Source organism: Sceloporus occidentalis, unplaced genomic scaffold (genome assembly GCF_023333645.1).
Source record: "Sceloporus occidentalis isolate IW3139 unplaced genomic scaffold, rSceOcc1.0.p SCAF_13, whole genome shotgun sequence".
NCBI classification, from domain to species: Eukaryota; Metazoa; Chordata; class Lepidosauria; order Squamata; family Phrynosomatidae; genus Sceloporus; species Sceloporus occidentalis.
The window spans coordinates 7,283,493-7,309,873 of NW_028316993.1; the positions used below are offsets into that span (position 1 = coordinate 7,283,493).

General features: G+C 43.0%; 1 protein-coding gene across 1 annotated transcript; it reads right to left on the reverse strand.

Moving 5' to 3' along the window:
- Positions 1-613: 613 nt before the first annotated feature.
- On the reverse strand, positions 614-25,491 carry LOC149304779 (sperm acrosome membrane-associated protein 6-like). Its single transcript, XM_089479119.1, has 13 exons — positions 25,467-25,491; positions 22,686-22,743; positions 20,122-20,247; positions 12,741-12,973; positions 11,318-11,395; positions 10,655-10,723; positions 9,646-9,669; positions 9,428-9,505; positions 8,503-8,606; positions 6,598-6,754; positions 5,280-5,493; positions 3,217-3,315; positions 614-698 (listed from the first exon to the last, which is right to left on the reverse strand). The coding sequence occupies exons 1-12, from the start codon at positions 25,489-25,491 to the stop codon at positions 3,285-3,287; spliced, it is 1,197 nt and encodes a 398-aa protein (XP_089335245.1). The 3' UTR covers positions 614-698; positions 3,217-3,284.
- Between the last annotated feature and the right edge of the window lie 890 nt (positions 25,492-26,381).

Consider the following 26,381-nt stretch of genomic DNA (forward strand, 5'->3'; position numbering starts at 1 on the left):
TTGACCTTAAAAACACTCTGGTCACTTTGGGTGCAAGTGGTTGGGGAGCATGATGCTAACCTCCTTAAGAACAGAGCTTGGAAAAGTTCCTTTTTGGGATTATAATTCCCAGCCTTTTCCAGCTAACATGGCCTTGCTGGCTTGGACTGGGCGGGTTTAGCAAAAAAGGAACTTCTCTAAGCTTTGTTCAAGAGTAGATATACTCATTGGTTGGGGTTTGACCGATTTGACATCTTCCGATTTGCTTTAATATCCACTGCAAATTCAAAACATATTTATTTGAGCAATTCTTCTGTTTTAAATCCAGCTGGGCATCTCTACTCCAGACTTCAAAAAGAATCTCTATGTTGTGTTCTGCAAAGTGTGTGTTGTAAATTCTATTGTTGTACACCACTTCGATATTTTGCATGCAAGTAGTACATAAATATTTGCACGCAAATAAAAAGGTTGATAAAAACAACATAGGTTTTTTTTTGGGACAGGTAGAAATAACATTGGAAGAACAGGGATATTTTCCTACCCTGCAAAGAAAAGAAAAAAAGAAGAGCAGTTCAACATGTTTTTGCAAACTTTTTATTGAAAACTCATAACATGCATGTGTGAAATGGAAAAAGAAAGACACAGGTTGTGTAGTCCTTGCATAACAAAAACATCTTGTGTCTTCTAAGGACCACTTAGGGATCTCTTCCAAAATGGATCTAGAGATGATGATGAAGAAGAAGAAAAGGAAAAAGATGATAATAATAATAAATGTTATTTCTTTCCTGCATTTCCACATAGCCCCCAAAACCCACAAAAAAACCATGGATGCCGGCCATGAAAGCCTTCGGCTTCACATTGGGAATGACAATGTTGGTGTCATTTTGGTTGGCCCAGTAAAGGTATTGCTTCTTTTGTGGATTTTTAATGTTATTGTACTTTGATATATATGGCCAACACAATATCTTTTCTGGATTCCCCTTGCAGTTTTTGTTATGTGCCTTCACAAGTCAACTCTGGCATATGGTAACCCTGTCCTAGAGCTTTCCTGAAGATTTTGTCAGATGCTGTTTGCTGTCTTCCTCTGAGGCTGAGAAAGTGTGACTTAACCAAGATTGCCCAGAGAATTTCCATGGCTGAGTGGGGATTTGAACCCAAACCACCTGAGGTCTTGGATTAACACTCAAAGTATTGCACCACATTGGCTCATGCATTCCTCCTGCCTCTACAATAATTCTTTTGTTTTGAGAAACAGGGCTAACCCAAGACATTTTGCTGCCTGAGGTGAAGGGCCAAATGCTAATCATTTCACATTTCTTATGCTAAACATACCACTGACAATGTCTCAGTGTCTTTCATTGCATCCAAAGGCATCAGGCAACATACTCAGCAATCTCTTTCAGATTCTTGTAGCTGCCTCCCAGAATCTGCTGCCTGAAGCCACTCTCTCACCCAGATCAGGATTGTCTCTTGAGATTCCCTTCTTCTTTTTCAGTTCTTTGGGGCTTTTTACAAGCCACCTTATTCACCCAGGGCAAACATCCTAAAACAAAATCCCCAAATATGATGATGCCTGAGACATAGGACATGGCTCTGTCCTATGGAGTCCTGGGATTTGTAGTTTCTTGTGGCACCAGAGCTCTCTGGCAGAGAATGCTAAACATCTCACAATGCTACAAATCCCAGAATTGCATAGCATTGAGCAATGACAGTTAAAGCAGTGTCAGATTGCATTAATTCTGCATTGGAAATACAGCCTCAATCATAAACAGTTGAGTCTTACTTCAAGCCTGAATTTTCCACTGAATCTGGGGGCAAGAAGGGTAGGAGGTAGAGAGACACAGAAGAGGCCACATGGCTAGGGCTTACAAAAGCTGCTTTTTGGATGACAACTCCCATAATCCCCAGCCAGCAAGGCCACTGGCATTTCAGTTTTCTTCCTTTGATCCATTTTGTTCCAAAGATACTATGAAATATTATTTTTAATTCCAACATGTTCTTTTCATTGGCTTGAATTTTTAAAAAGCTACTGGCCTTGTCAGCTGGGGATTATGGGAGTTGTTGACCCACAAGCAACTTTTCCAAAGCCTGCACATGGCACATCCAACTCTATACCTATTCTATGCCTCCCATTAACAGCCACTTAAGGGGCCTGCCTCACTTTGTCTCATTGTAAAGCTTAACTCTGCATCCACCCAGTTATTTAAAGAGAAAAGGACAGACCACATTGCCTTCTCACAATTATGGCATGGGATATGTCTGAGATCTTTTTTTTAAATGGCATCATTCTGTGTATGGTTGTGAAAGCAGGCCTGTTGTTGTTGTGTGCCTTCAGGTCATTTTCCGGCTTATGGAGACCCTAAGGTGAACCTATCATGGGGTTTTCTTGGCAAGGTTTGTTCAGAGGAGATTTGCCATGGCCTTCCTCTGAGGCTGAGAGTATGTGAGTTACCCAAAATGGGTTTCTTGGCCAAGCGGGGAATTGAACCCTAGTCTCCAGAGTTGTAAACCAACATTCGCACCACTATACTATACTGCCTCCTAATAAAAACCAAGCTGACATATTTTAACATTTCATGAGATGGCACGACTCTTTAGAAAAGATAATGATGCTTGGTAAAGTGGAAGGCATGAGAGCCAGCATGATGTAGTTGTCTGAGTGTTGAATTAGGATGCTGCTAGCTAAGCGTTCAAATCCCTGCATGGCCATTTGAGCAAGTCATGCTCTCTCAGCCTCAGAGGGCAGCAATGTCCAAACACCTTTGAACGAATCTTGCCAAGATAGGATCACTTTAGGGTTGCCACAAGTCAGAAATGACCTGAAAGTATACAACTTGCAAAGTGGAAAGCAATAGGAAAAGAGGAAGACTGCTCTGTAGATGGATTTATTTAGTCATGGAAGCCATAGCAAGTTTGCAAGACCTAAGCAGAGCAGTTGATGACCGGGGATCTTGGAGGTCTCACATGAATCTATTTTAATATTGTAATACTTTAGTTCTATGTATTTTAAATGCATCAGTTTTGCATGTTTTAATTGCATTCTTTTAATATTCTGAGCCATTCTGGGTCCCAGTTTTGCAAAAAGAGCAGGACACAAATAATAATAACGATAACCATAGTAGCCACAACAACATATGTCGAAGTCAACTGGATGTCAAAGTCAGCCATGTGTCAAAATCAACAAATAACAGCAATAAAAATGATTTCAGTGCATTGTGCATAAAGACATTTCTTTACCAAGGCAGGATGGGGGGAAAGAAAAAAGGAGAGGCAAGTGGTTCCATGAAGTTCCTCTCAACTCAGGATCAAATGTCTGTGGCCCAGTGATAAATTGTCCTAAGGAGGCAAGAAACAGTGGAAGAGATAGCAAGAGAGAGAATAGTTAAGTTACTTTCACAGCCATTACATTCATTCCAGAGGAGTCAGTTTTTGCATAAGTAAACACAAGACTGGTTTGCAACCCTTAGCAGATGAGTTAATCTTATCAAGGCTGCATTGTTATGTTCCTTTCATAGATGAAGGGCAGTCTCAATGGGAGGTTTGCATCTGAATAAATCAGCATATAGGATTGAGCTGTTTAGGAAGAGGTGATTACTAGATTAATCTGAACTAGTTGTTCCAGGATAAAAGTCTTCAGTTCCTTATTCTTTAGTAACTGAGACTCCAGTCATTAACTTGAATGGATTTACTTAGGGGAAGAAAAGTGCTCAGATTAACCAAATCCTTTTAACCATATGCTTTTATCCCCCAAACTAGAGATACCAGGGCAAGTCACAATAAGAAAAATGTCCTGACACAAATCAAAAAATGCCTGTGATGTTAAAAACAAGAAAAGAAAGTAAAAAGAGACATTTCAGTTTTCTTCCTTTGTTCAGTTTTATTTCCCCCAAAAAAACTCATAGGAGATTTTTTTAAACACCAACATTTTTCCATCGGCTAAGATTTTTTAAAAAGCACCCCAATAACAAATATTCAGTAAGTTCTTATGTCCCAGAGACATTTCCCCCCCAATGTATAATAAAATGGCTAATGGTTATTAGTGGGAATGTGGGGTCCTTCTTTGCTAATATGCATCCGAGTGTCTTCAAATAAAGATAGGCAACTTTATTTGTTTGTGTGTGCATTAAATAAAGCAAAATCTAGAGGAAAATGTTGGCTATTTTCGGACAGGGTAAAGGAACGTCAAACGTTGGCCTGATACAGACAGGCCAAAATAAAGCTGCTTCGAGTGACTTTGGAGGTATGCTGTTTAAATGATACATGCGTCCAACAGTCCAGAAGCTGCACCAAAGCCACGCTTCCAAACTCTGAGGACACATGCATCATTGAAACACCATACTAAAGTGACCTGAAGCAGCTTTATTTTGGCTGTCTGTATAGGGTCTTTGTTGTCTAAAGTTTGGAACAAGCTGAAGTTGAAGGCTTTCGTGGCCGGCATCCATAGTTGTTTTTGTGGGTTTTTCAGGCTATGTAACCATGTTCTAGAAGAGTCTAGAGGAGCAACTTGACATAAAACAGGCTTCTGCAAGTTAAAAAGACCCACAAAAAACTTTAAAACAATTTCTTTTTTGAATGACACCTCCCAGAATCCTGCTGCTTGGGGGGATTCTGGGAGGTGTAGTTAAAGAAAAAGTGACATTTCCAAGATATATTACAACTCAGGCCCTTCTGTCTGCAGTCTACTAGCTCAAGACTATGTATCCTTCCTGGCAATTGCTTTCCAAATGTCTTCTGGACATTCTTGGGGATTCGGAGACGTGAACCCTAAATTTGCCCCCTATCTCCAAAGCCTTTGCTGTACAATTGAATGATAACTCTTGGAAACAAGCAAAATGCAATGCACTACTTCTCATATTTGTACAACGAGGCAAAAGGAGCAGGAGGGCACAGAAAATGGGACAAAATGAATATTTTGGTTTTGGAATGATTATTTTTTATTCATTAGCTTCTATCATGCATTCACTTCTATAAAGCCTTCAATCTAAGGAGTTTATGGTGTTAGTAAATTGCTTTCCGACTCTATGTCCTTACTTTATCCTTACAATAACAACAGCCCTGCAAAGGAGGTCAGGTGAACAGCAAGAGATAGTAACTGGCCCACAGCTTCCCACTAAGTTTCATGGTTCAGTGGGGACAGAAATTTGAATCTCCCAAGTCTCATTCCAATAATCGTCCTTTCCTCCAACCAGATCCATTTCACAAATGAAAACTGGGACATGTGTGGCCAAGCAACATCAGAGTAATAGGTCTCCAAAGGACTCCATCCTTTGCTGTCAGAAGAAAGCATTGGAAGTACTCACAGTACCAACATGGTCAAGAGCATGGAGCTCAGGGCTATCCCTATGATGATGAGGATGACATTCTTTTTACTCAGGTAGTCTGGACCAGAGAGTGCTTCTTGCAGGGAAAATCTCTTTTTCTCCACCAAATCCTGCTCTGCCTCCGGTGCCGGGTTCAGGATGGCTTTGAACATCTCCTGCAGTTTCTTCTCAAGCCCGAGTCTTTTCTCTGTCACTGCGAGACAGAAGGGACAGTGTCCAAACCCACTTGGCCTTTGCACTCATGGCAATTTTACAGTCTGAACTTAACCATTTTGCAGACCCTTAGTTTAGACAGTAATAATGCGGACTGCTTCCAGAACTTTGCGATAGTGGTCAAGCCAGCTAAGGATACTGGACATTGCAGTCCAAAATGTTTAACGCTACCACCAACCGGCTCTCATTTCCTCACTTACTCCAAAATGTGATTAGGTACCCCTGTTGTCTATTTGGGCCGTCCTTTTTATCCTGGTAAGAACAGTCCATGGCCATTTGCCCTCTATTCCTAAATATGAAATGCAACAGACGCAAATGCAAAATTCTACATTTAGGCCACAAAAACCAAATGCATACATAGCATGAGAGATACATAGCTCAGCAGTCCTGCATGACAAAAGCACCTTGGGATTATTGTTGATCATAAATTGAGCATTAGCCAGCAGTGTGGTGATGCAGCAAAGAAGGTGAATGCTATTTTAGCCTGCATTAATAGAAACATAGGGTCCGAACAGACAGGCCAAAATAAAGCTGATTCGGGTCACTTTGGAGGTATCATGGAACATTTATCTAGAACCGAGATAACGCTCCTCTATCCGAGGGGTCACCACAACATGAGGAATTGTATTAAAAGGTCACGGCGTTAGGAAGGTTGAGAACCACTGGTTTAAGGCTTTTAAAATGTTTGTCCTCCATATTGTCATAGCTGTCCTATTTTAATTGCCATTTTGAGTCTCATTTGGGAGAAAAGGAGGATATAAATCAAATAAATATGTGAATAAATCCCTATCCCAATATAGGTTCTGCTTCTTGGATAGCTCCTTTAAATTCAGAGTAAAACCCAGAGCTGATTCACCACTTCCACTGATGTGGGAGTTAATAGTATTCCACACCGCAACATTTTATTGTAGGGCCCTTTGGTAGAATAGAGATCATGATGGTCTTCCTCCTTCGAACATGACAATTCTAATGTAATTTAATCTAATCTCCCTCTAGGACACTGCTGTATCTCCCTCTCCAATAATAATTCTTTCACATACTATGTCCCAACTTGTCCGAACTAAACCAAGTGGTGCATCCTCACCATTGAGGTAGAAGTATTTTCTGAGGAGCACATCATCACCTTCAGCAATCTGGCAGATAAATGTCCCATGATGAGATCCCAAGGTGGGTCGGATGATGAGCGTTGGGCTGAGCCCAAAGCTTAGGTCTTGGAAGAGGTAAAGATCCCGGGTTCTGATCTGCAGATGGAGAGGTGGAAGGTGAAGGGGGTATGAGACAACATCTCAGTGTTAGAGATGACCTGGACAAAAGGACAAAGGGAATATTGGTGGGGTGATGCTGACTGCAAGGAGATGTTCATATTAGGGCTGGAATCTGTTGGCTAGTTCCAAAAAGAGTAGACCTATTGAATGCATTGCTGCAGAACTGAGGTCAATGGCTCTAGTTTTGGGGGGGATTAAAATAGGATTTGCGGTTAAGTGTCAGGATACAGCTGGGTTTGAGAGATTAATCAGGAAATTAAAAAGAAATATTCAGGTAAAGAAAAGGGAAATGAGACGATTTGATGAAATTATGTTGAAGCAGTGCTAAAACGAATCCATTTTAGATAGGAAAAACAGGAATTAACAGCTGAGAAGGACATATAGGAAGCTTATGTAAGCTTACTTGTTTATATATTTGTGTTTTATGTATGTTAAATATGTTATGTATGGTTATGTATGATATGTTTAAATGTATATTCCAATTGTACTAAATAAATGTTTAATAAAAAATAAAATAGGATTTAGGTCCATAAATTATTAAAACAAATGATTGTACATTTTTTCTTGGCAAGATTAGTTCAGAGGAGGTTAGTCATTGCCTTCCTTTGAAGCTGAAAGAGTGTGATTTTTCTGAAGTTGGTATTAGTAATGTTAATGGGAATAACATTTATGCAACCATATTTTCAATTTCTACTTTAGTTATAACTTATTTGGGAAGATAATGCCTTTTCTTATATAACCAATGTAGACAAGCTGGCATTGATGCTTAGAGAAGAAGAACCAGAGATGGTAAAATGGAGCCAGGCAAACAACAGAGCAAGGAGGTACCAAGACAGATATAGGGTGCATCTACACTGTAGAAATAATGCAGTTTGAAACCACTTTAACTGCCATGGCTCCATTCTACATAATCTTGGGGTTTGCAGTTTTGTGAACCACCAGCATCCTTTGGCAGAGAATGCTAAAGACCTTGTAAAACTACAAATCCCATGATTCCATAGCATGGAGTTATGGCGTCTAAAGTGGTGTCAAACTGTATTATTTCTACAGTGTAAGTGCACCCATAATTTGTCAGACTAGTTAAATTCACTTCCTATTTTTGCCGCCAGAGGGAGAGATCAAGCAACATTCTTCTATAGTAGGGCTATCCAATGCATTTACTATATATTGCAGACCTTTCTATTTCTGCACTTGAAAAATTATGAAGACAAGCTTTCTAGGAATTTTGCAGACAATTAGTTCATAAGAGCTCACTAGCGGCACAGAATTCGGACCGCTATCACACACGTTCATGTGCCCATGTGCAACCAACAAGAACAAAACAGGGAAATTGCATGTTCCCACCATTCAAATAGTCATACACAGTGGCTGGGGAAACGTTCTTTCTTTCCAAAGGGAATAAAATCACTGTCGTGTGGACTAGAATGTGGCTGCACAAATGTCAGAAGAACCTCTTGGGTAGCATCTGTTAAATCTTGTCCATCAAATCATAGATCCACCAGAATCCACCAGTTAAGTAATGTTAGTGGGATGATTCAGGGGTGTATAGACCTTTACTGATGCTTGCATGGAGGTATTCCCTTTCCTCAGCTTATGCATGGTTCTCGCCATCAGCAATGCAAATGCAGAAGAGAATAAATAAATTAAAAACCCCAGAGTAGAGCCAGAAACCCAGGGCTTCAACCAGGAGTTTTGTTCACAAGCTACTTTGAACGCACACTTACATCCTTGGCAAATTTCCACCGGATGGTCCTCTCTGCGGGAACCTGGAACTGAACCTCACAGCTGAGTAGAGTTATATCTCCTTCTTTTTTATGAATATCCTGCACTGTGGGTTATAGTAATAATGGAGAGAGGATAAGGGAAGGATATCAAATTAGTTTGATTTAGCAGAATATCACTAATCGCCTAAATAACATTCCTGAGAAAAGAGCAGGATACAAATATAACAACAACAACAACAACAACAACAACCCCTTGCCTGGCAGCTACACACCTGGCAGCAGTTCTCCAAGGTTTCTTGATTCACAGCCCTACATGGATATCCCATGGAGGGAGATCCTTCTACATATAAAACATGTGCTCTGTGAACCATCTTTTATGATGCACTCTGTGCACCATCTTTTATGATATTTTGCACTCAATTAACACAAAGGCAGGAAAAGAGAGGACAAACTTTTGCCCTTCCCAGTGGTGAAGAAAAGGCAAACTGCTGCAACATCTCTTCGTTTTTGTATTAATAACTTGTGCCATCTTGAGGACACACTGATGTTGCTTGGCCTTTTATGCGTTCCCGTTTTCATTTGCAAAATGTTGGTTTGGACACAAGACTTTATTTCCTGCCATCATCATAAAATCTAAGGCCCCATACAGACAGGTCAAAAAAAAGCTGCTTCGGGTCACTTTGAAGGTATGTTGATTAAATGATGCATGCATCCTAAGAGTCCAGAAGTCTCACCAAAGCCACACTCCAGTCCTTAGGCCTGGATCGTGGCTTTGGCACAGCTTCTGGACTCTTTGGACGCATGCATCATTTAAACAGCATACCTTCAAAGTGACCCGAAGCAGCTTTATTTTGGCCTGTCTGTATGGGGCCTGTGTCACCTTAACCAAGTCAGAAAATCACGGGAAGAACCAAAGAGAACATACTTGGGCAATCGACAGGCAGCTGGCAATCCTCGAAACTACAAGATGAGCACGAATAGTAACGGGCCTCTTGCTGGAACCCTGTGAGGAGCAAGAAAAGGAATACTAGATTTAGAAGCCAGAGAGGAAGGAGGTGGGGATGCAGACTGGGAGCACTGGAGGACACTGACAAAAATGGGGTAGTGTTGGATTTTAAAGAAACAGAAGAACTTTGGACTTACCACATGGAGGGATGCAGGCTCGAGCTGTAAAGAAGGAGATACAGTTAAATTGTATTTACTGAATGAATTAGAATATAGGTGGGAAAGCTTTCATAGTAGTTTACATGTTTACTTAAACACACACACACACAAGCTAGGGCTCACTTATTCAGCAACCTGCTCAGAGCCAAGGCTTTGTTGCCTGAGGTTCTCAACTCTTTCATTGCGACTGCCACCACTACATTACAGGGACAAGCTTTCATCTGCCTCAGCATCAGAGCTTCCTTTGATTGGTTGGGAAAGTCATAGGGTTGTAATTCAAAGAAGTAACTTTTCCAAGTCCTGATCACTGTCCTTGCCATGAAGGAGGTGATATCAGCCTACCTCATGAAAGGCATGATCACACATTTTGTTCTGCAGCGTAGTCACTGGGATGTTGCTGTGAAATCTGCAGCATGGGTGTGAAAACTTCCTTCACTTGTAATGATATTACCCTGGAGCAACTCATATGCAGTGGCATCCAGGCAATCATGGCCAGTTTAGCTCTCATGGCCAGCAGCCACACTGCAGGCTGAGGCCACAGCGAAACTATCAGATCCCAAGCCATATAGGACTTTAAAGGTTATCACCAGCACCTGGAAGCCAGATCTGAAGCATATTGGCATCCGGTGCAGTTCCTTTGAAACTGGTGCTGTGAGGTTTCTATGTGGTGTGCCAGTTAGCAGCCTTGCTGAAGCTTCTGGGTCATGTACGCCATGGGCACGTTTATTATTATTTTTTATCTATTTTACTGATTGTATGTCCAGCGCTATGTAAATCTACAGCGCTATATAAATAAAGCATAATAATAATAATAATAATAATAATAATAATAATAATAATACATTTTCAAGGGCAGCCCAAGGTAGAGGGCACTGCTGTAGTCTAAGAGAAGAGTAAGATGGAGCAACCAAGCAGTGACTGGGAACACAAAAGGAGAATATTGTTGGTTCTGTCCAATAGTCCAATGATTCCAGTAACCTGACTTTACCTCTTTTGAGTTGCTTCACCTCGTCCTTGATCTTTTCTGTAGCCTCTTGGATGCCCACGCGATAAGGTACTGTGGAAAGAAAGAGATGAAGGTTTTGTTGGTTTTATTTCTTTTGGTATGAATGCACACAGCTTTGTGCCAAAGGCAGAGGGCCCTTAGGTCTACACTGAGGTGGGAATCGTCCAGCCTTCCAAAAGTTCAAAATGGTTTGCAAAACTGAACTGCACCTCTTAGCATTTTACATCATTGACTATATTGGCTAGGACTGCTGGGAATTGCAGTCTAACAACATCTGGAGTTCTGCATGACTCCTGCACTTAGTCTGACTGACTATTGCCAACCAAGATAACTATGTTCCTAGCCTCTGATGCATGCTAGGTGCAGGGGATGTGTGGGGAGAGGGAATGTAGAAGTAGTAGTCATGTGCAGCTCTCCTATGTCCCCTGGGAGGCTAAGGCAGCCCCCTAGTCCCTAACAGTTGTTCATTCCTGCTCTACATTTCCAGTTAAAAACAGGAAATCCACAAAGCAAACCCTACACATTTGAAGTCTGAGCATCTCTGTCTTGCAACGCCTCCTCTCACCTGACCTGAGTCCTCTGGATAAGGTGGGATATCCCTCCATTTGAGCATATGGAGCTCTGCAAAGTCTCACATGCACTCACCGTTGGCCATGCCTTTCTCTTCCATGAAAAAGAGGATCCTGTTGAACGTGTCCTTCAGCTTTGCGATTTCAGCCATGTCTTGCAAAGAACAAAGAAAAAGAAATGGGTGTCAGTGTGCTTTATTCCTTTCCGACAAAGGATCCACATGGGAGGAGAGGACCATGAATGCAAAGGGGCCATACTGACCTGGGAATGGGGAGACAGAGCTTTGGATCAAAAGGGCTGGGGCTTATTGTAATTATTTATTTACACTGTTATTTATGAGAACCAGTGTGGTAAAGTGGTTTGAGCATTGGACTACGACTCTAGAGACCAGGCTTTGAATCCTCACTCGGCCATGGAAACACACATCTGACCTTGGCCAAGGCAGATCTCATCTGAAGCAATCTTGCCAAGAAAATCCTGGGCTAGGTTCCCCTTAGGGTCACCTTAAGTCAGAAATGACTTGAAAGGCACAACACAACATGTATGTATTTATTTAAATCCTATCTTTCTCCCAAGACTCAAGGTGGCTTACACCTTAAAAAGATGGAAATTAAAAATATGCAAAACATCCAACGCTAGACCACACTGGCTCACATGGAACCTTTTAACTGTAAGAATATTTCTTTTGCATGCAACCACTCATCCGTATGGCTATCAATCTAGGCAATAGCTAGAATTGGAGACAGTTCAGCATCCTCCTTTGACTCTCCAGTCTGTAGTTTTTTCATCCCAGTCTAATTCTCCACTTTCCTTAACTTGGGGAAACTGTGATCTCTTCCACATGTCATAATTATAGTACAGTGAACCCTTGGTATCTGGTGTGGTTTGGTTCCAGGACCACCCATGGATATGAAAATCTGTGGATGCTCAAGACCCATTCTATACAAAGGTGTCTCTTAAATAAATCAGCAAAATCATGGTTTGCTTTTTGAAATGCTTTCCCCCCCTTTTTGGTGAATATTTTTGAACCATGCTTGGCTGAATGCATGGAGACGGAGGGCCGATTGTACTTTAATACCACTTTAACTGAAATGGCTGGATCCTGTGGAATGCTGGTATTTGTAGTATGATGGGACACTAACACTCTCGGGCAGAATATTCTAGATACTCCAGATACTTCAAATACTAAGATTCTACAAGATGGAGCCATGCAAAGTTGCATGAAAGTCCAATAATCATGGAGTGTGAATGAGACATAGGTCTAAAACACACTGCAGATATAATCCAGTTTGAGACCACTTTAACTGCCTGTGTTTTGGACCATAGTCATCTTCCAGGAGGATGAGAGCCTGGCAGCCGTTTAATCCCATCTCCGATGGCAACCAGCCACAATATCTCCAATTCTGGGCCCTGAGTTATAACGTATGGACATCAAGGGTACATCTGAAGAGAACCTTCCCTTCTTACTTGGTTCACTACCGAGTGGGATGGCACTCACCCACTTTGGTTGCAAGGTAAGGTTCAAAGGCCACCATCAACGCCTTCAGGCAAGCTTCATGCTCCTTGCTCTGATGGCCCAGAAAATACTGGCACACACGAAGGCGCTGGGCACCATTGGAGAAGCAGTAGAGGCAAGCCGCTACTGGGGAAGCCAACCAGAGGAGCAAAGGATATCTTATAGGCATGGCTGGGTGTCCAGAAAGAAGTCTTCTTGCTGGAGGAGAGCCACATCTGAGAAAAGAACCCGTTGCAGAGGTTATAAGAGAGTTCTAGATTATGATGTCAGGGCTCTGGTACCGAGAAATATCAGCAAGAAAGTGCGGCAGAGGAGAAGGTTTTGGAATAACTGAATCAAAAGCAAAAAAGCATTTTGACACAGCCTTCTTCCAAATGTCTTCACTACTTTCCTAGTGATATCAGTATATTTGATCTTTAAACTCTTTACAGCCAAAGTCTGAGAGACATTTCAGTTTGGGAGGCATAAAGAACCTTTACAAGAATTGAGAAACTGCAAACAATGGTATCATGAAGAGGCTGGTGTTTCTAAGCCCAGAGGGTCAGATTATGACTACAGGAGGGCCTGAACTTCCCCATACCTCCTCTAGGCATTCATTTGGCTAAATAGCTCTTTAATGGGTTTGATAGCCAGAGGTCAATGTACATTTCTGGCTGTTGGTTACTCACTTGTGGGCACACCTCACCAGCTTACATGCTGGCTTCTTGCTATTGTTTACTGCCCTCTAGTCAACCTTGGCTGATGCTAAACCTGTGGATAAGACATCCCCAAGACCCCCTATTTTCAATCTCTTTGCTCAGGTCCTGACTCTTCAGGCTTGTGGCCTCCCAGATCTAGTCTAACCATCTGGTCTTTGGTCTTCATCTCTTTTTACTGTCCTCCACTTTCCAGAATCATTGTCTTTTCTAATGATTCATGCCTTCTCATGATGTGGCTAAAGTATGACAGTCTCAGTTTAATCATCCTGGCTTCCAGGGAGAGTTCAGGCTTGATGTGTTCTAGAACCCATTTATATGTCTTCTTGGCCATCCATGGTGGCCATCCATGGTATCCTCAGCACTCTTCTCCAGCACCACATCTCAAATGAGTTGATGTTCTTCCTATGCACTTTCTTTATTGCCTAGGTCTCACATTCGTACATGGTGATGGGGGAGTACAATGGCCTGGACAATCCTAATTTTAGTGTTCAGTTGTATATCTTTGCACTTAGGATCTTACCTACCTCTTTCATGGCTGCCCTTTCCCATTCCTAGTCTTGTTCTGATTTCTTGACTGCAGTCTCCGTTCTGCTCAATGTTTGATTCAACGGATGGGAGACAGCATGGTGTAGTGGTTTAAGTGTTGCACTCTGGAGAACAGGGTTTGAATCCCACCTTGGCCATGTAAACCCACTGAGAGACTTTGGGCAAGTTACACTTTCTCAGCCTTAGAGGATGGCAGTGGCAAACCTCCTCTGAATATATCTGGCCAAGAAAACCCTATGATAGCTTTGCCTCAGTGTCGCCATAAGTCGGAAATGACTTCAAGGCACTCAGCAAGAAGTCTTCCATGTCTTTGACAGCCAGTGTGGTGCAGTGGTTAGAGTGCTGAACTAGGACTCTGGAGACCTTGTGGTCTCCTGGATCTAGTCTACCCATCTGGCCTTTGTATCCTGGTTCTGCCATGTAAACCCATGGGATGAACTTTGGCAAGTCACACACTCTCACCCTCAGAGGATGGCAACGGCAAACCCCTCTGAGCAAACATGCCAAGAAAACTCCCTGATAGGTTTGACTCAGGGTTGCCATAATTTGGAAACGACTTGAAGGCACACAACCACCACCACGGAGATGCAAAACTGGGTTAGAAAGGGTGGGTGGGGAATTTATTGCACAAGTCAGTCAGATATCTTTGCCCCCTGGGTTGGCTCAGATTTTCAGTAGAGATGCCAGTGCCTGAAATTTACCCTCTGTATGAGGGGTACATTGGTGAAAGCATCGCTTTGCTGAAACAAAGAAGCCAAGAGAGAAAACCAATTCGCACTGGGAAGATGAGAGATCCCCCGCGGTGGGTGCCTTCTGTCTGTGCAGCTCTGGATTTCCTTGGCATCATGACAGGCGGGAAAGTGAGGTGGGGTGGGCATTGTGTGCCGCTGTATGTATATAGCCAGGCAAGAGATGGGCCCTGTACATCCCAGGCCTGTTTCCATGGCAACCAGACATCTCGGCTCGAAGCTGGGGAATACATCCTTTAAACCCGGGGTGTGTTTTTATGTGTGCTGAAATAGCAGGAGCTTCTCTCTTTTCCATGATGGCATAATCGATAGAGGGATAAATGAAAATATTGATCAGCCAAACAAAGCCGCTTCTTCCTACTTTGCATTTCCTCTGCTCTCCATCTCAATTGGTACCCTCATACCTTAGGCCAATTCAGGATCAACTCAGGTCCAGAGGTTTCTGGGCCTAAATCTGAGACCTAGGAATGGTCTCTAGTGATGTCACTGTTATGCATTAAGTACCAACCATGGGCAAGTCATACACTCTCAGCCTCAGGGGAAGGCAACGGCAAACCTCCTCTGAACAAATCCTGGCAAGAAGACACCAGGATAGGTTTGGCTTAGGGTCGCCATAAGTCAGAAACAACTTGAAGGCATTCAACACACACACACACACAGTTGCTCACAATTTCTCTCTCTCTCTCTCATGCACACACACATGCATGCACAGAGAACAGTTGTTGCATTTTGGAAATCGAGACAAAAAACTTTGCAGTCAGGAGTTGTTGCAGAGCCTCTAAGTGTTTCCCTTCCCTTACAAAAATGATGCTTCTTGTACTGGGGAAATGCATTTTTCCCAGCAATAAATCACCCCACTGTTTTATCTGTAAATTCTGATTGGGATTTTCATTGCAATGAGTTCTATGTAATTTGGAGCTTCATGAGCAACAGGTATTGGGATGGGTTCATCTCTTTTGCTTTCTGTAATCCACTTTGGGTGCATTTGCTTTAATAAGTGCTTTGGAAAAATGAGAGACGAATATCTGTGGACCAGAAAGGGAAGGGAAGAGAAAGAAAGAAAACCAAACTTGAATTCCAAGATTCATTGCCATTGTTCTTGGGTCTTCCTGGCTTTGACACGCCTAAGATGGAGTTTCCTATTCAGACATTGCCCTCTGCTGGTCTTGAATAGTAAAAACACATACAAGAAAGTGTTCCTGGGACTTTTCTGCAGCAGAAGCACTGTCCAAACGCATGCAAGGGAAGCTCAACATATTTTACTACCTGAGATAAAGAAGATGGTGCCCCTCTACCTCAGCTGAATAGTGCCAAGCAAGTAGTTTCACAACATCTGAGGGCACCTAGGTCAATTTAAAGGACTAGGGTAATTCTAGGGTTGCGTTTTATCCTGTTACTGAAGTGTGGTTACGATACTGCAAATAGTCTGAATCTGTTTAAAATATATATTTTATTAACACACACACACACACACACACACACACACACACACATGAGAGAGAGAGAGAAAGAGTGCGGTGTCATAGTTATTGGTTTGAGTGTTGGACTATGACTCTGGACATCAGGGATCATATCTTTGCTAAGACAAGGGAACCTCTGGGTGACCTTAGACAAGTCTCACACTCTCAACCTCAAAGGATGGCACTGGTAACCCGCCCCCAAAGAAACATGCCAAGAAAACCCCATGAAAAACCTTATGACACCCATAAGTTGGAAATGACTTCGAAGGCACACAACAAGAGCTGACCCTGTGCCCATTGGCAAACCATTAGGTGCCCATGGCTGCTTCCCCTTTCATTTTTTTCTCCAGCATAATTGAACCGGCCACACTAATAAATAATAATAAATAAAACTTTTATTTCTATCCCGCTTTTCTGTAGCAAGACAATCAAAGCGGCTACCAACTAAAGCATCCATATACAATATTGTACATAAAATTACAACCCCCCTTAAAAAGCATTAAATATATTATGATTAAAAGAGTTTTTAATCTATTAATAATATTACATGTGGCGGGCAGGTACACCAGCTTCTTTATCTTACAAAAATGTCAGTGGGGCATTGATGTATTGCCTTGATCCTCCCATTGGGGGTTGGACTGGATGGCCCTTGAGATTTCTTCCAGCTGTGATTCTATGGCCAGATGACTGTGAGCGGAGATATCTCTTATAGAGTTCAGTAAAGTAAGCTGAAACTCTGAACTATGCCTGTTTAAGATGCCCTGGTGGTGCTCTGGTTAAATGCCTGTACGTCAGCCACTCACTCACAAACCACAAGGTTATGAGTTCAATGCCAGCCAGGGGCTCAAGGTTGACTCAGCATGGCATCCTTTCATAGGTCGCTAAAATGAGTACCCAGCTTGTTAGGAGCAATTAGGTTACACATTGTAAACCACTTAGGGAGTGCATAAGTGCACTGATAAGTGGCATAGAAATGTACTTTCCATTGCTATTGCTATTGCTTGCAGGATTATCCCAGATGTGTGTTATTCTAACAACTTTGTAAAATTTGTTCTTGTTTATATTTAGAGCACACACATCCCCAATAATTTGAGGCTTTGAGCTGTAGCTTGTTCATACTCCTGACATGGATCCCATACTACAAGTAAATGTTTTACCTTTGCCATATACTTTAATAAGCATTCCTTACTCCAGAATGAAGCAGAGCAGGAATTCACCAACATTGTTAACTCACACTCCCTTTAGTTTTCTGGTATACTTCCATTACTTGTCCAGAGTCCATGGAATATGGCAGGTTATATAAAAAACAATGTCACAGAGGATTGGATAATATTTTTTTTAATGGAATAGATATACACATGTAAACTCTGGCATTTAATCTTTGCATTAAATTAGTTAAAAGGATGGCATCACAAGTTGTTGCTATATCAGATTAACATCAGATGTTGGATGTAGGCATCCTGTTCACGTTCCTTTGGGGATGTGTGTATAGGGGATAATGGAACTGCAGTGCTGCTGAAATAGAGGGGATCAGTTGTTTGATGGCATCTCCCTCACATTCGCTTTAAAGGCACAGAGACACCAGTCAAACCTGCTCCCTTGGGTGGGGAAGTAGACGGAAAGTTCCTTTCACATTTAATCTCACAGCAGAGTTGCCTGACATCCTCAAAGTTATTTGCAGCCCCTTTATATCCCGTGATACAAAAGTCAAAACAGAGAGCCTCTGCCCCAAGCCGCTCATAGTCTGGGCATGAGACAGAAGACAGAGTCAAGCTATAGGGTTACCTTTGAGAGTTGTAAACCGAGCCTGAAAAAGATTTGGACACAGTTTTCAGCAAGTCCCAGTCCATCTTAGTCAGGATGTGATCTGTTTACCTGCTATTTCTACCCCAGTGGCCCCATTTGGTTAAGACAATGCATACTGAACATGCATGCACAGAGCTGCATATGGAAACCTAAGCTTAGAGCCAGAGGTACCAACTGCCGTTAGGATGAAAACTGTCCAAGGAACAATTGAGTTGAAAAGGAAAGAACAAGGGGCCTGATGGGGACCTTATGTTCTGGACAAACTATGTGCTTTTTAAAGTGAAGTGTGTGTGTGTCTGTGCCTTCAAGACACTTGTCAATGTATGGCAATCCCACGTAAATCATGGGATTATCCCAGGCAAGATGGTTTGCCTTGATCCTCCCCTGAGATATAGCTGCAGCACCTGATCTTCTGTGGCAGTCTCCCTTCCAAGTTCTAACAGGGCGGACCTTGTTTCGCTTCCACGCACAGATGAGATCTGGTGCCTTGAAGGTATTTATGGATAGACAGAATAAGCTAAAGTAATTCCTTGGAGAGCTAGCATGTCACTCTCTCTCGGCCTCAAAAGAAGGCAAAAGCAAACTACCACTAAACAAATCTTAGGGTCACTGTAGGGTTGCCATGAGTCAGAAACTACTTGAAGACACATAGCAAAGTAGCTATTATGCTATTATCTTCTAAGCCCAATATGTTCTGCTTTGCTTGTCACTGTGTTAAGATCGGTGCAGCCTTACCAATACAAGTGCAGTCAAAGCTCCTTTGGACAGGAGTATCCAACATAAAAGGTCCCTGCTATGTAGTGAAAATACTGTGGATTTGGAAGAGACATACTAGTTGCTCCTGAAGAGAGCTGTAGTCCAGCTACATCAAGAGTCTGAATCAAATGATCGTGGATCACGTGGCTGGAAAACACACCTACATTAGATCCTTGGAAAACTCTTGTAAGTCTGAAAAGGCAATGTGGAGCTAAAAAGACCAGTTCGAGATATGGAGGTTTCATCTGTACTGCCCCCTAAAAAGTGGCTTTTGACAGCATCTCAGATGGGAAATTTCACTGCAAGTTAGACCCCAAAGAGCAAAGGGTGTTGGTTAAGGGTGTCAAGGCAACATTTGTTGATTCCAATTAACCTCCCCCCAAAAGCCAAACTTGGGTGAAAGCAAACTGTAGCAGGAATGGCTGGCCCTTAGGCTTTCCTATTCCCTTGAATTTGACTGCAATTCTCACAATGGCTACATGATGGGAAGGGGATTACTGTGGACAATCTTTGTTGCAATGCAAAGTCTTTAAGGTGCCTTGATCTTGAATGAGACCCACTAACTATACAGAGATCTGTTGACGCTGGGAATCAAAATAGCTGGCACTATTTGTTGATAGGGATCAATATATATGCTTGTATTTTTTTATTCTCTTGGGGGTGATGGAGACAGTTACAAGGCTGTTTGATAGTACAAATATCGAATCTTTCCCTTAAGGGATTCTGGAAACTAGCCTTTGGGGGGAAAAGAAAGATATGGGGACCTCTGGAAAAGAAGGCTTTAGCATTTTCAAGGAACTACTCAAGTTTTCCCCCAACTGTCAACGGTTGGAAACCAAGGTAAAACATGCACCTACATAAGCTGTTTTCCTTCTGTTTTCCTCCCACTCCTCAGTGTTATTGGAGAAACCTAAGAATGGAGTAGCAAGCAAGAAGACCATAAGTAGGTTTGCTTCTTTGGCGAGAAATACCACGGTTTAGCAATATCACTGACGGAGCTAGAGACGGAAAAGGAGCAGAACTTCTATTGAGCTGGTACTCAGTTTTAAACATGCGCATCATTTTATATCACAGAAAGGTGAAGATGGGATCTCCCTTTCCTTATACTCTGTGAGATCACTGCTGCACCGGGAACAGATCAGATGCGATGCAGAGCAAATGCTGTGCTAGTCATTCATCTTCTGTGCTACTAGGGATATGTGTGATTCAGTTGCTTCCCAATCCTTGCTCAGCATTAAAGCAAATCCCTTTTCCTTTAAGCCAATACCATCTTCATCATTCTCATGACTGGGAGAGACAAGCCACTTTGACATTTATCAGGTTAAGTTCACTTGGTGAGGCCTTCTACCTTGTCTTGGTGTAACTTGTGATGTGGGGATTCGTAGGGGTGGCTACCCGCTCAGTTCCCAAGAACCTCACCTGTGACCTCTGGGCTTCCTCACAGGTTAAGGGTCTCAGGGACAGAGAGGATGCCCTGAAAGGAAGGAAATGAGAAGCAGGAAAGTGAAGACAAGATAATGGGGGTCTGTGTAAAAAGGGAGGGATAAAGGAAAAAAGATGGTTCCCCCACAGGACTCCTTAAACTGGAAAGAAAAACCAACAAAGATAACAAGGGAGACAAAGAAGCAGAAGATTAGCAAGACAGGAATGTAAACAGCCAGCATAGGTCCAGTTCTAAATTCATCTTAGAGCTCAGCTTGGAAACTTTTACTTTTTTTGGATTACAACTCTCAATGGCCGTGATGCCCAAATATTCTGAAACCTGAAGTCCAAAAAAGTAATTTCTCCAATCTCTCTGCGATATGCAAAAAATGTATTTCAGATTCCCATCTACTTCCACATAGGAGGCCTTATTATTCTATTCCAGTTTGACTCAGTCACATCTTCCTTCTTTTGCCAAAGCAGAGATGTGATCGCAATATCTGGGGGAAAATAAAAAGCATCTCCAGGTTCAGCAGAGATCAGTCAAATGCTTTTCCATTTACTTTTTTCTTCTTTCTGTTTGTTCTCCCTAAAAATTATGAATTAATCAAAACACCTTTTCAACCTAATCTTTATATAATTCTAGGTCAGGATCCAATAGAAGGCTCTGCAACTTTGTTTGCCAGGCCTCTTTCCAGATATTCAATTCATGGCCCTATTCCTCCTAAAGTTGGCTCCTTATTTTTAATGCCAAATTGGTAGCCTGTGAAGTAGAATGAGCACAAAGGCTATTGAACATATGTAGTGTTCTCACTCAAGTATCTAAAACCGGATGTAAATATCTGAGATTAGGAGGAAAGAAGTACCAAGTGCCAATCAATCAGGTCCAAGGTGCCACTTAAAACTGAGGGCACTACCTGGTCCTTGCTTCCCACTAGTCAAGGCTGAGCTCAATATTTGGGTGAACCATGATGTAAAAGTCTACTTGCTGAGTTGAGACACCTCAAAGAGCAATTTGTCCATTGCTAGTTACCACCTCCACCAGTAGTAGTAGTAGTAGATACCTCATACCTCTTGATGCAATTTTTACTTTTGCCATTTCTCACCTTTGATGCTATCTGACTGATGCAGCCCCTTCATTTTTGGAGTTCGCCTTACCTTTTGTGCAGGGATGGCTTTCTCTCCTCTCTCTCACACACATCTTCATTGTCCTAGAGACAACCAAAAAGGTTAACCTTGAGCAGAATGCAATTGTGAAATAATAATAATAATAATAATAATAATAATAATAATAATAGATCCACCCTGCAAATGGACAGTGTGAAGTCAAGGGTTAGGTTTAGTCCAAAAGCCTTAAAACCTTAAGAAATGGAATCATAAAATGCTGATGAAGGAGTGTAAAAGCTGTTTAAGAAAGATTTTTAAAAAGTATTATAAAACTGTCACGAAGGGAAGAAAGCTAGGCAAAAACACTTAATTGAAAGAGTTGTTGTGAGAAGGCTGTGGGTGGCATTTTTAGGCCGTTTTAAAAGGAAGCTTTTTCATTCAGAGAAGTGCTTTGTCTTGGTCTCCATTTTGAGAAATGCCGATTGAGAAGTTTGCGGAAAGTGGGTCAGTTTCGAACACAGCAAAGAGAAGCAACTGGGATGTGTTTAATACACATACTAGGGTACCATTTTTCTAAGAGCTTATTGGGGAACAATCTTAGCCTTCAGCACTGTGCTCATGGCACTATTATGCTATGGGACTGGGCTTCCACTATGATTTCAGAGAGACTCCTCTGCGTGCAAGGTAAGAGATGGGCCTACATTTCTGGAATGTTCCAGCATGTGCCAGAGAGGACACAGAAATGGCGTCTGTCCCCCTGCGGCTGGGAACGGTAAAGCAGATGTCAAGGCTGGCTCCTCTGGTGAGTTCTGTCTTTGGATCATCTTCATACCAAGGGAATGTGTACTCCTAGGCAGGCTCCGGTTAAACCTGTCCCCTGTGTATGGGGATCGCCAGTCAAATTTCAGCCCATTCCCACCAAGGCAGAGAACCGTTGGCACCCTCACGGCTGAGCCATCATAGACATGGCGCTTATGGCAGCTGCTCTGTTTTCTCTGGCAGGTCCGTGGTTGTGACAGGCTGTCTGACTGGTTTGCCATGAGCTATCACAAGCCCACATTGTTTGGAGATGGCATGAGAAAGTGGCCACTTCTGTTGGTGGAGCAAAGGCGCTAGCTGGCCTCACAAGGCCAAAGCAGGTGGGGAAGGAAAGTGGCCATCTGGATGGAGGTATTGTGTGAAACGGCCCTCAGGGGTAGCAAGACGTCCATAGAGAGCAGACCCATGGACATGTGGGAAGGAACTGGGTAAACTCCGAGTGGAAAAGCATGATCCACCATGTCACGCCTCTGCAGGAGGCAGGAGGAGGCTAGAGTCCAATGCAGCAACTCTTCCCAAACACAAAAGGTGCTTTCTGCCCGTGCATCTCTCTTCCTCACTTACCTGGCCAGTGGGGTCTCTTGTTGCCACTTGAGGAACGAATTGATGAGCTGAATCAAAACTGCACAAGCAATAGTTATGAGATATAAAAGGAGGCACACAAAAATATATAAGCAAGTTCCCACAAAGGACGTCAAACAGACTACAAAGGACATTACAAACACACACACACACCATCATCATCCTTCTTGCAACCATTTTCAGGTAACACCAGGCCTCCATCTACTTACAGGCATACCTTTTTCCATAGAATGTATAGTGTTTGCCCCTCTCACATACAGCTTTCATCACTGTGTGATGTATTGGAGGCAAACACGCTACCCACCCCCATACACTCCTTAGAGAAATAGTAAAACTACTCGGTCCATACAGTTGCTTAGGTTCTGTGTTATGCAAGTATATTAGGTCCAGGGGAAGAGTTAAGAATTGCACAATCACACATACACAACAGCATCTCCTTCCACCTCTCTTCCACATACACTCCTGGTTTTGCACACAACACACACAAGTGCTGCCTGTTTTGCTACTCAGTTATCCCTTTCATGTCTTCACCTTGGCACTTATACCAAACAAAAGCCATACTCCACTACCTACGCACTACACCATCCTCTTCACAAACAATGCCCTCTCCATGCACACGTCCCTCTATCCAACACGGTGCTTCTCTTTCAAAGGACCTTCCGTACACATTGCCTGCCCATGCACAATGGCACACACATGTGGTATGATATATCCCCTCTCCATGCATACATAACTTAACCACATACATCTCACAGCTTTCAACTTGCCACACTGCACATCACTTGCCAAGCACAGAATTATCCTTGCATACAACCCAAGATGGATCTGTCACAAACACTGGAGGAACCATCTCCCCAGTCTTTCTGTTTTCAACAGACACACAGTCCCCCCCCCTCCGCAAACCTCTCCCTCTATCCAATCCTAGAGGATCCTTCCTAGACTGTTATGTGGTGTCTGTCTATCTGCATTTTTTTAAAGGCAAAGAAAAAGGACCGCCTCATGTTTCCAAAAGAGGTTTATGCGTGTAGAGTGTGCAAGAATGGGAATCCCGTGGGTGGGTGTGGTCCCTGGGGTGTATGCACATCTTTGTGGCTGCAAAATCCTTCTGATGGGTGCACACGACTGTCTTCACCTTCTTTTGGGAAAAAGCCAAAGAGTAATGAGAATGGGCTTAATTCCATGGAAGGCATGGACCCATGGTTATATTAGGAAGGGGTGGCTGGGTAGAATCCCTAATATAAAATCCTTGAGGCGGGTACCTTGGAAAGCAATCCAAATCCCTGAACTCTTGAATGGAGTTGCCTCAAGTGGCAACTGTTGAACCCCACCGAAAGAGGGCTGCTCTCCATGCCCAGCTTCACTCCCCCTTGCCTCTAGGGACAGAATGGGGAAAGGAGGCATTCCACAGCGATCCTCTGGTCAGATGACAAAGTGAGATGATACTGGCAACCCTCAACCCAAATGTATTTCTCCTTCATCAAACGTGCTACACTAGGTCACTGTCCTACTTCTTCCCCATTCCTATGACCCCAAAAGCCCCAGGTGTGAAATAGTTCCCAGCCTTACAACAAAACTATGCAACAGCACTTGCGTGAAAGGCTTTCTGTACCCAGAGGTCCATATCCCCTTCCTCCTTTGACAGCCTGCTTGCCATCCTTCCTAAGACTGCTAAACCACCACTTCCTTGTTTCCCCTTCTTGCTATCTGCCATCCCTTTCTCCTCCCCTTGGTCTCCATCACCTGCTTCTTTCACTCCCCCTACCCACCTTCCCTCTGTCTCCATCCTGGTCCTCCCTATTCCCCTGCCCATTTCCCCTCTGATAGCTCTAAGGTCTCACGACCACAGAGGAAAGGTTAACCTGCTCTGGTCTTCATTGCCATCCAGCTTCTTGGGTTGCCATCTTCCATCCTGGGCATCGCCTCTGATTCAGGGATGAGCATATTGATGGATGCTCTGTCGCTTGTTCTCCTGTCTCCCCATCACTGCCTTGCTCTGGCTGTATGTCTCTCTCTCTCTCTCTCTCTCTCCCTGGGCCGCTGTCTATGCTGTAGCAACGCAATGCGGCTGTTGTCTGGAATGGAACTTTATCAGACTTGCCTGGATCCAGACGGCAGGGAGGGCGGAGAGAGAGAGAGAAGGAGGGGAGAAGAGGGAGCGGCGGAGGAGAGGAGGGAGGGAGCTGGCTGGGAAAAATTCAAATAGCAGCAAACCGAGACAATGAGCAGCAGGTGAGTTGGGCAGGTGTGGCTTTGCCCACACTGTTCATGCCCAGCAGACAAGGGCATACAGCATGACAAACCCAGGACGATGCTGCGCAAACCCAGGTGCCAAATGCCACATGGACATACAGACAAAATAATAATGATAACATAATTCTGGCACACATACACACAGTCATGCCATGCCAAGCTACAAGGGACATAGCATGCTGCATGGCTCAACACAGGTCAAGAGCGCACAACCGTCATGCTTGATCATGCCTAGCGTGAGCACAGCAGTGTTTCATGTGCAATGTCACATGCAACACAAAGGGGCTGCAGATACAGTTTTTGCACCATTGTCCAGGACAGTGAAATGGTGAGTGAAGGACACTGGCAGGGCTGGCTTGAAAAAAGGATTAAGAAAAATCCACAGAGGAATGGACTGTCAGTCTAAATTGGCTGTACTAGTTAAACAGAACTTCCATGTTCAGGGGCAGTATATCTCAAAGTAACAGTGTGAGTATATAGGGATGACCAACACCATTCTGTCTGGTTTCTCACCTCCCAGAAGCGTCTGGCTGGCCATTTTGGACCCTTGAAGGTTGAACCTAATTGAACTTTAGACTGTTTCAGCAAAACCTTCTTTCCTATGTTCCTATATGGTTAGGCTGAAATCACACAGGAAAAGTATACTGAACAGACAATATTCCATACAAGAGCCACACAAAGGACAGAGCTAGAAAATAAGATAGGGATCTACTCAATTTAGGATGTACCCAGTGGACCATATGCAAACAAAAACCATCCACCCCCTTCTCATGCAGAAAGCTTCTCAAAGGAAGTGTGTGTCCTGTGCCCACAGATATATCTCCATTCCTCCCTCCCTAAAATCAATGCTACCTAAACATAGCACATTCTTTCTTAGAAGAGCTCTGCATTGTTAACAAAGACTACAACCCATAAAGCAGCCTCTCCACCACACCAGACGGCTGCTCACAACACAAACAAGGACGATTCACAAAGCGAGACAAAGAACCTTTCCGTACCATGCACACCGTTTGTAAAGGTTACAAATCCCAGCTCAGTCCACATATTCCACACCTCTGAATGCTCACAATTGTGCAAACACATCACCCTCTGCAAACACCATTAACAGAACTAAAAGATCACTCCTTAGAAATTGCCATCTTATTCCAAAATAATTCACCTGGAATAAGCACATCCTCCCCCTCAAGCCCCAAATAATCCTGCATTCAAAATCCTTACCATGGATCCAAATCACTTTGTTCCTGCGCTCAAAGGAAAATGCAACAAAAATCCAGCTTTTGTTCTGCAATTTATTCTCCGCTCCCTAACTCTGTGAACACAACAGGCTGTTTCAAGTTCATTAAGCAATGGCGTGTTTGGGATTCCTGTGAACGCACAGAACAACATGATCAACAGTAACAATGCAATGAATCCAGGCACAGCTGATAT